Genomic DNA, 10531 nt, shown 5'->3' on the forward strand with positions numbered 1-10531 from the left:
ATTGTTGAAAAAGTAAGCACTCTACCTGTGAGCACTAGTGGGGAGTTGGTGAATAGTGGTGGTTGGCATGTACATTGTTTTTCTTCTTGTTTCTTTATTTTTTTATTTTTTTATATATATTTTATTGATTCTTCACAGAGAGGAAGGGAGAGGGACAGAGAGCTAGAAACATCGATGAGAGAGAAACATCGATCAGCTGCCTCCTGCACACTCCCCACTGGGGATGTGCCCGTAACCAAGGTACATGCCCTTGACCGGAATCGAACCCGGGACCCTTGAGTCCGCAGGCCGATGCTCTATCCTCTGAGCCAAACCAGTCAGGGCTCTTTTTTTAAAAAATATCTTTTTGTTGATTTCAGAGAGGAAGGGAGAGGGAGAGAGAGCTAGAAACATCCATGATGAGAGAGAATCATGGATTGGCTGCCTCCTGCAGGCCCCCGACTAGGGATCGAGCCCACAACTCGGGCATGTGCCCCAACCGGGAATCAAACCGTGACCTCCTGGTTCATAGGTGGACGGACGCTCAACTACCGAGCCATGTCAGCCGGGCTCTTCTTGTTTTCTTCATATGATTGTGTGTGATGCATGGATTTTGTTAGTCAGCAGGTACTTCCTGCTGGTGTAGGTCTCTCACTAAAGGCCCCCAGCTCCCTACAAGCTGAGCAGCCCAGCTTTGGGCCCTCAGTGGGGACTTGAGGTGGGAAGGGACAGACAGGAATAAGCAGGGGGCTTTCTATGGAGCTTTCCCATGTTCCAGAAGCTACGTCTTCAGACCACATGGCTCTCCAGGGCCCAAAGCTGGGGGCCAGGCTGGGGGAGCACTGCACACCGGACGGGCCACCCAGCTAGAGAAGGCGGCAGAAGAGCCCCAGACCTGCTCTCAGACCCTCAGGTCCTCCAGCCACCCAGCTCCTCCCGCCTGGGGGAAGCTGGGGCAGGCAGGCTGCCTCTGTGACCGGCAGACACTTCCATGCAGAACGGGGCAGCCCACAGCCTCTCTGCTCCCCTCTCTCGTTTCAGTACATCCCCATGCCTGTGCTGTACGGAGTCTTCCTCTACATGGGCGTGGCCTCCCTGAATGGCATCCAGGTAAGGCCTCCCCGTGGGGTCAGCGCTCCAAGCCTGGGTCCATGTCACCAAGACCCCAAGTGCTCGCTTTCCCAGTTCAATGAAATAATAATGATAATAATAAGACTACCATTTACTATGTGCCAAGTAAATAACTGTACCGGGCACTTCATAGGTGTGATATCATTAAATCTGTGTAGGTAGGCCCTCCGATGCCGACTTTATAGATGAGGAAACTGAGGCCCAGGATTCAAAACCCAGGTGGGCTGACTCCAGGGAGCATCTCGCTACACCTCTGACTTCTCTAGGGCAACTCTGGCAGAAGAACACACTTCGTTTCATTCTTTTTTAAAATATATTTGTATTGATTTCAGAGAGGAAGGGAGCGGGCAAGAGACCTAGAAACATCAATGATGAAAATCATTAATCAGTTGCCTACTGCTCGCCCCCTACTGGGGATGAGCCTGCAAGCTGGGCATGTGCCCTGACCGAGAATCGAACCCTGACCTCCTGGATCATAGGTCGATGCTCAACCACTGAGCCACACAGGCCGGGCTTGTTCTTTATTTACCATGATATACCAGGATGTTTTGAATTACTTGTGTTGCAATTAAGTTGCATTTTCTTTGACTGTGGACGGTATTCATCTGTGGCCAGTTTCAGGGCCCAGCCCTCACTCAAGGCCCAAGCCCTACCCTGAGCTCTTGCTGTGCAAGATCTCGCTGTATGTCCTCCTATACTTCCAGTTCTCTCTGTGCGTCCTTAACGCCTGGCCAAGGGCTCCCTTCTATGAGGCCCCACTGCAGCCCCGCGTCCCCCACCCCAAGCCCCCAGCAGGGCTCCCGGCCCCCCCTGCTGGCTGAGCCTCTGCCTCCTCGCCAGTTCTGGGAACGCTGCAAGCTCTTCCTGATGCCGGCCAAGCACCAGCCGGACCACGCCTTCCTGCGGCACGTGCCCCTGCGCCGGATCCATCTCTTCACTCTGGTGCAGATCCTCTGCCTGGCCGTGCTCTGGATCCTCAAGTCCACGGTGGCCGCCATCATCTTCCCGGTCATGGTAAGTGCGGTGGGACCAGCTTCCCCTCCCGTTGGAGGTCCACTCTCGCTTTCTCCTCCCTGATGGCCTGACTGGTCAGGCAGGCACAGAACAAGACTGGAGCTGTGAATCCAGGCCAGGTGGGGCGGGGCAGGTGGCAGAGAGGGCAGCGAAGGTGGTCTGTGCGGTGGTCAGACCCTGCAGTGACCATTCGCACTCCCACCTCCACTCCACTCAGGTGGCAAAGCTCAGCGAGAGTGCAAACGCCACCCAACCGCCCCTGCGCTGGGGCAGGATGGCGAAGCTGGGGCAGGATGGCGAAGCTGGGCAAGTGTGACAATGAGACTAAGGTCCCCACGGCTGACATTCAAACCAAGTGCAGAAGTAGATCTTGCTAAATAGATACCCTTTTGCCCTGGCTGGTTTGGCTCAGTGGATAGAGCTTTGGCCTGTGGACCGAAGGGACCCGGGTTTGATTCCAGTCAAGGGCATGCATCTCGGTTGCCGGACCCTCCCCAGCCTGGGCCCTGGTTGGACCTGTGCAGGGGGCAACCAATCGATGTGTTTCTCTCACATTGATATTTCTCTCTGTCTTTCCCTCTCTTTTCTACTCTCTCTAAAACTCAATAGAAAGTTATCCTCAGGTAAGGAATAAAAAAAAAAGCAAGAAACCCTTTCATCATTCAAACTAACTGAATTTGAGAAGCTAACTGGGGAGTGGGAAGAGCTAGAATCAGAGATAAAGAACTTCAGAGTCCAATGTCATTAACAGGACATTTGGGGAAAGGACATTAGAGTTCTGTGACTATTTTGGCAAATTTTATGTAAGTTTAAAAGTATTCCAAAATAAGAAATAAAAAGAAGAAAAAAGCCAAAAGCATGTTGCCTCTGGCTCCTAGATCAGCCCATCACAGGGAAGTGGCCCCAGGCCCGGGTGGGCCCCAAAGCCTGCAGGGCTGGAGCCGGGGCAGAGGGAGGACAGGAGTAGGATTTGAATGTGTCCTCCTGGGGGCTCCACCTAAGTGATTTTCGTTAGTGTCCCCCAGCACCCAGCAGTGTGTGATTTGATGCAAGCTTAAGTTTGAGGACCACCAATTTAAAGAATAACTGTAGTTCTCCGACCATGGCTGCCACCTGGCTCCCCACTTCAGCCATCTCAGGCTCTGTCCCTATGGGTTCCGGGTAGGCATTGCCACTGGGGAAAGCCAGGCAGGGTCCAAGGTGGGCAGCTGGTGAATAATGGTTGTGGGAGCTTTGAGATGGCTCCAAAGACATTGACCAGAAAACATCCTTGAACATGGCTGCTGAGGGGGAACGACTGTGCCCAAGTTTGGGGACCTGAGCCTTCCATTTTCTCCCAACTCCCATTGCAGATCCTGGGCCTCATCATTGTCCGAAGGCTGCTGGACCTCGTCTTCTCCCAGCACGATCTGGCCTGGATCGACAACATCCTCCCAGAGAAGGAGAAAAAGGAGACAAATAAGAAGAAAAAGAGAAGGAAAGGGGCCCATGAGGACAGTGACAAGGAGGTGGGGAGGATGTGAGGCTGGGCCTGGGGGGGAGATTGAGAGGCTCCCTCCACGTCAGCCGGGGCCGGGATGGGGTGGCTTCCCAGGCGGCCTGCAGCGACCCAGTCCAGGATGGGCCGAGGCTTCTGCTAATCTTAGTCTGGGGGCTGAGAGCTTGTCTGTTTCTGTGACTGTCCTCAGGGTGGGCCGGGGTGAAGGAGCCCCCACCCAGGGAAACGTTGGCCATTATCAATAGCAGTGCAGTCCCCTAAGGCAGAGGCCAGCAAACTGTGGCTCGTGAGCCACATGCGGCTCTTTGGCCCTTTGAGTGTGGCTCTTCCCCAAAATACCACGTGCGGGCGTGCATGTACAGTGCGATTGAAACTTCATGGCCCTTGTGCAGAAGTTGGTATTTTGTGGAAGAGCCACACTCAAGGGGCCAAAGAGCCGCATGTGGCTCGGGAGCCGCAGTTTGCCGACCACTGCCCTAAGGGAACAGGGCAAAGCCTGGCACCATCACAGCGTCTGTAAGGACTGAACTCCAAAGAATGGAGCGGGTGGCAGGGGTGGGGCGGTTCCGATGGGAGCTCACTGGGAGACTGGACTCCGGGACAGACAGGAGGACTGGGGACAAGGTTTGCTCAGTCCTGCCCCTAGGGTGTCAGGGCGGGAGGTGGGGAAGAGGCCCAGTCCTCACTGAGAATGGCTCCCTTCCCCAGATGCCCACAACCACTGGGTTGCCCTGACTACTCCTCCCTTTTCCCATTCTCCTCCCATCCCACCCCCCAAACACTTAGGGAGTCAACAGACAAGAAGCCAGTCCAGAACTTACAGTAAGTCACAAAATGCTAGGGAGAAAGATCGTCTAGTTCAAGTGCTCATTACAGATGATGTAACTGTCCCCCAAAGGGAAGTGATTCACCCAAGATGGACATAGAGCTAAATACCTTAGAGGGAATTAAGACAGTCACTCCTGACTTTGCATCTGGTCTTTCCAGTATACCAAGCTGCCCATGACATCTCCTAATACCAGGCCTGGCTACCCTTCTCCCAGTTTGACCCAAAACCACATCCCTGCATCATCCTTGTATTGTTCTCCTAGTGATCTTGCCTTTTGCAGGTCAAAACTCTTCTTAGGTAAATCCTTGCTGACTGATTGGTGTTGATTCAACAACCTTCTGATGGAAGTGAGGGCCCTAACCTCCCCTGGTCCTCAATTACTATCCTCATCCAGGAAGGAAAGAGGCCCATCATTCACTCATGTTTTTCGTTGATGGTTTAGACAATTTCCAAAGATAGGTTCTAAGAACAAGGAAACCAAGTCAAAGTGCCTTTTAAAGACAAATACTATTCTTTCAGATTCATTCAATAAATACTTGAATGGCTACCATGTGCCCCGGACTATTCCAGGGTTGGGGGAAAATCTCTGGATTACATGATATATTCAATGAAAAAACAGGATTCAATTTACACAAATTCATTTCACACACACCTGGCGGCGAGGATGGCACTTTGCACACTGTGGATGCATGTTTTCCCATTTGGGCCAGAAAGGCAGCGCTGTTGTGTTGGTGTTCATCAGCTTTTCCCACTGTTTCTCTCCAGCCCCAGTTCCCTCCTCCCTCCGTTATAAAGATTCCCATGGAAAGTGTCCAAACAGATCCCCAAAATGGTATCCACTGCACTTCCAGTAAGTAAAACACGTGGTGTCTCTCTCCTCCTTACTAACCCTCCGCTTCAAGGAACTTCCACCTCTAGTTCAGGGAATCTGGTGGTCTTAGATGGTAGAGGACCACTGTGCTAGGCAGGCCGTTTCTTGGTGATTGCTGAGATGATTGAGAGCTCAAATCAAACTGAGTTGTCCTTTATTTTACATATTTAATATATTTTTATTGATTTCAGAGAAGAAGGGAGAGAGATAGAAACATCAGAATCATTCACCGGCTGCCTCCTACATGCCCCACACAGGGTGGTGGTGATGGGTGGGGGTTGGGGTGGGGGGGATTGAATCCACAACCCAGGCATGTGTCCTGACTGGGAACCAAAACGTGACCTCCTGGTTCCTAGGCTGATGCTCACCCACTGAGCCACGCTGGCCCAGTGAGTTGTCCTTTAGCAAAACAGGTAGCATCGCATTTGGAGTATAACTTAGGTCACAGTAGTTGGGCTGATTCTGTACAAATTGCATCTTCCACCCGCTGAAAGGGAGGCTTCCTGGGAGGGATATGCGTTGCTCATGAAGATCCTGGGGGATTGTTGCTGCCTTTACCTGCTCCCAGCCTCAGCTCCCTATTGGCAGACAGTCCTGTCATTGAGACAAGACAGCTTGAGATCCCAACCCGAGTCCAGACCCTGTTGCTCCTAATATAGAGCTTGCCACTTTCCTCAAAGACCAGGTTAGGGTCCTGCCAGCCCCCTCAAGAGCTTCCCATCACACCCTCCATCAGAGATACTTCGACTTTCTGTTTCCCCACTTCCTATTTGTATGATTCTATCACCCTTTCTCACTCTTCCCTGGCCCTCCCCATACCTCCCACCCACCTAACCTGGCTGGGCCTTCTAATGAAGGAATAACTAACCCACCCATCCTAGCGAGGGCCCTGTATCCCTCTTGTGCAGTGTTGGCCATGGGGCCAGAGAATAGAAAGGAGACGAAATGGGTAAGGGAAGCACTGGAAAAAGGATCTCCTCCAGGGGAGTCCTCAAACCTGCTCCACATCTGACATTTTAATTTCCCTGCCAGGAAAACGATCCTCCAGCTGGAGTTACTCATTCTGATTCTTCCTTCAGTGACTCAGAACCTGATCGAAGGTAATAGCCATAAAGTGTACTCCTCGGGTGTTGGATAAGAAACTAAACGATGGCCAGGAAGGTTGAGGGACTAGGATCTCCCAGCCTAGCCAGTGCCTCAGTAAAAGGCCTTTGTTTTGTGGTCCACCGAGGAGAGAAAGGCCGACAGTCCTGATCGTTGGGTGTCCAGTAACAAATTTGTCCTCTTATTGACATAAAAACATGATTACAACACACAAAGGTATTCAATTTTACAAGAGGAAATTATTATAAAATATTAGGTAAAACGAAAATGGAAAGTAAATACTGAAAAATAGAAAACAACACAGAGGAAAACCAGATATGGCTTAAGTACTGTCTATTATGGACAGCCAGGCTAAGGGAACTCTAAGGGTCCAAGTATCGGGTAACCTAATACGCTGTGCAATCAAATAACAGCATGGTTAATTAGCAGGTCAGAGAGGGTATCAAGGAAAGCTAACTAAATACCAAAGAGCAGGTGGAGACAGGAACAGTCCAGAAAGTATTCAAGACCTGGTTTCCAGGAGCCCCAGGCCAACAAGGCGGCTCCTACCTGATCTCAATGAGAGCCACCCGTGCAGAAAGCCGGGCTACTTGATGGCTGAAAACAAAGAGGCTCAAACGTGGAAAAGAACAATTCAGAGGCAGGCGAGTCGGCCTCGGCTATTACTAGGGAAGCTGGCAGGGCCAGTCCCACTCTTACACTGTGCCCTAACCTGGGCAGAAATCCCTCGGTACTGGGTCAAACAGGGAAGGCACAGGCTACCCAGTCTGGAGGCAGATAACCCCCCACTCACATGGCATTCTCTCAAGGGGTTTAAGAAACACATACGTGATCTTCTGAGCTGTAAGTCAGAACTGCTATCACATGCCCAGCTGAAAGACACGTCACCAGGACTGGCCTCCCTCAGCGGCTGGTCCAGGGCTGTTCCAGCCCAGGAGTGTCACATGCCCAAGTACATCTCCGCCTGCCGTCTCACCCCACCTCCCCAACCCAGGCTCTTCTACCCTTGGCCACTGACCTTTATATATAAACGTGTTAGAAGAGCAATCGGTCCACCCTGATTTGCTTTCACTTTAGCCTACACTAAATTGAATCTCTAATTGCCCCGAGTTCAGTCAGTGGAGAGAAAATTTGGACCAAGATAGGGCATTTCAAAAACCCTGTTAAGTTATACAAAGCATGGGACAGATTTGGTAACTGGCAGTGGCACCTCCCAACTACACGGGTGTTTTACCGCATCTGTGAAGGCAGAGACCACCAAGTAGCAGGATTCTTTTTTTTATATATATATATTTTATTGAGTTTTTACAGAGAGGAAAGGAGAGAGATAGAGAGTTAGAAACATCGATGAGAGAGAAACATCGACCAGCTGCCTCCTGCACACTCCCCACTGAGGATGTGCCCGCAACCAAGGTACATGCCCTTGACCGGAATCGAACCTGGGACCCTTCAGTCCGCAGGCCGACGCTCTATCCACTGAGCCAAACCGGTCTCGGCGAGGATTCTGTTTCAATGAAGAAAAAGGCTCAGCAACATGATCTAATTTAACAAAGGTTAGCATCATAAGCTACCAGGCAGGATGCTTACGCCCTGGGGATACAGAAAGGCATGTGGACAGGGACACCCAGCACCTTGTGCCAAGAACAATGGAGTAACGGTGTAAGGGCCGATTTGCCTTACCTGGAGCACCTGGGAAAGATACACAGGAGTCCACTAGCCACTAGAGCAGTGGTTCTCAGCCTTGGCTGCACATTAGAATCACCTGGGAATCTTTTTAAAATCCTGATTTCTGGGCCTCAGCCTCCAGAAATTCTGTTTCTTTGTTATGGGGTGAGGCCACAACATTAGTAACAAAGAAACAGAATTTCTGGAGGATGAGGCCCAGAAATCAGGATTTTAAAAAGATTCCCAGGTGATTCTAATGTGCAGCCAAGGCTGAGAACCACTGCAGTAGAGACAGAGTGAGGAAAAGAGAAAAAAGGGCATTCCAGGCACAAGAACAGACCAGAAATGCCATCTGAAAACACACACACACACACTCAGGCCAAAGAACGCAGGGAAGGATGGAGCCGTCAAACTACAAGTAAGCAGGAGGTGAGCACAGGAGCCCGTGTGCTAAGGTGCTCGGATGCTACGTTTTGAACTGGAAAACCACGGAAAAATGTAAGTGGGGAACCACAGACAGATTTGTGATCCAGTCAGTTCACTTTGGCAGCAATATGAATAGGTTGAAACAGGGCAAGAATAGTAATGTCTACAGCTGAAGGCCAAACAGATAGGATACTGCTAGTTGCTGTGATGTGTTCAGATTTCATAAGAAAAGACAGAACTACTTGCATTAGAGCCCTGCTCTGGGGGATCGCACGACAAACACCCAACACTAGATAAACCATGCTCCCCTTTTTCTCGTTCAGCATCACCTTGCACTTCAAAATTTCCTGTCCAGCTTCACCTGCTTTCAACTACTCTCAGAGGCCAGTGTTCATGGTGCCACAGGTGAAGATAGAGATGGAGTCAGACTGTGACTTCACAGACATGGACATGTACGGAAGAGACGCTGTCGGCGAGACCTCCCTCTAGGAGGCCACAGCGTCCCCAGAGAGGGGGCAGAGAGGGAGGGCATGGTTTAGTCTTCATCGTGAGGGTCTGGGCCACAACCCTGAACTTCTCGGAGCCCGTTTCCGTATTTATCAAACAGAGTCATTATTCCAGTTGATGAAAAACTGGGAATCCGTCAATGAAAAGTACTACTTAGGTGCAAAATCTCCCCTTCCTTTGTAGTTATGCAACAACGAAAGCAATATGTTATACATTATTTTAAAATACAGGTCAGCATAGAAATTATAACATTTCTTTTGAAATTAAAAAAAAGAAAATGCTTACCTCCCAAAACTGTGGTTAAAGGTGCAATAGTCCATTTTTATTGAAAATAAATTAACAGTTGAGAATTTTTTTTTTTTAATATATTTTATTGATTTTTTACAGAGAGGAAGGGAGAGAGATAGAGAGTTAGAAACATCGATGAGAGAGAAACATCGATCAGCTGCCTCCTGCACATCTCCCACTGGGGATATGCCCGCAACCCAGGTACATGCCCTTGACCGGAATCGAACCTGAGACCTTTCAGTCCACAGGCCGATGCTCTATCCACTGAGCCAAACCGGTTTCGGCGAGAATTTTTTTAAAGGTTAGATTTTAAAGTGTCTAGATGATTTTGAAAGAACTATCAAAATATCCGCACTTCGGTAGAGTAAGGCTGAAAAATTCATCTTGCAATTTTGCATATTAGGAAACACTTAAAAGTCCTATCTTTCCACTCCATCTCATTCCATTTGCTAAGGATCATACAAAAGCTTGAACTGTCTGCATTATGGGCCTTGCTCCAGCACAGAAGTGTGACTGAAAGGTCTGTTAATGAAAGAACCAACAGATTTGAGTGCATAAATATTTTTAAAATAGAAGTTCTTGTTAGAGTAAAACCTCAAACCACGTTAAATCAACACAATGATCCTTTGAATGAACATCACTGGTTTTTCATGCCCAGAATCAAATTTCTGGACTTGTAGGTAGGACCTTCCTGATTCCCAAAGTCAAACTCCCATTCGAATGAACATTGCAGTTAGGCAGAGCTGATGTCAAATTTTGGAAGAGTATAACTTTGTAATATGAAACTAATGCTTTAAAGGAATGATTCGAAGCAAGTTGGGTGGATTGAAACCCATTGTTAATGAAGCAAATCCTTTCCTCAAGGAACAAGATCAGTCTTTATCTTTAATCCATGTTTAGCAAACACCAACCATGTTTTCATTTAACTACTACTATGTGCCTAACAGCCACAATGCATCTGACATAAAACAACTGGAATTTGGATCTTGAGTAAATCACTTTGATTTGTTACTACATTTATTCAAGATGACAAATGCAGGTGCTTTTTCTTTACTCCTTCCTATTTTTTAGACAAAAAATCGCTTCTCGGCCTTTTGGCTAAGATCAAGTGTATTTTTTAGACAAATGACACAATTGTTGACAGCTTGAGTCAACAGAACAGTTCAATGTCTCTGTAATTCCTAAAGCCTAGTACAGTGACTGGTCCACAGAAAGCTTT

The 10531-nt window shown here is 49.0% G+C and overlaps 1 protein-coding gene across 1 annotated transcript in view; it reads left to right on the forward strand.

Annotated features, from left to right (window-relative positions):
- SLC4A5 (solute carrier family 4 member 5) overlaps positions 1–9448 on the forward strand; it is a 62836-nt gene extending 53388 nt beyond the window's left edge. The window contains exons 21-25 of the mRNA XM_036334077.1: positions 1021–1089; positions 1951–2124; positions 3477–3632; positions 6355–6422; positions 8841–9448. Coding sequence (XP_036189970.1) covers positions 1021–1089; positions 1951–2124; positions 3477–3632; positions 6355–6422; positions 8841–9006 — 633 coding nt within the window. The 3' untranslated portion in view covers positions 9007–9448. The remainder of the gene's footprint in view (positions 1–1020; positions 1090–1950; positions 2125–3476; positions 3633–6354; positions 6423–8840) is intronic.
- The last annotated feature ends 1083 nt before the right edge of the window (positions 9449–10531 follow it).

The sequence above is a fragment of the Myotis myotis genome, unplaced genomic scaffold (genome assembly GCF_014108235.1).
Source record: "Myotis myotis isolate mMyoMyo1 unplaced genomic scaffold, mMyoMyo1.p scaffold_m19_p_14, whole genome shotgun sequence".
In the NCBI taxonomy this organism is placed as follows: domain Eukaryota; kingdom Metazoa; phylum Chordata; class Mammalia; order Chiroptera; family Vespertilionidae; genus Myotis; species Myotis myotis.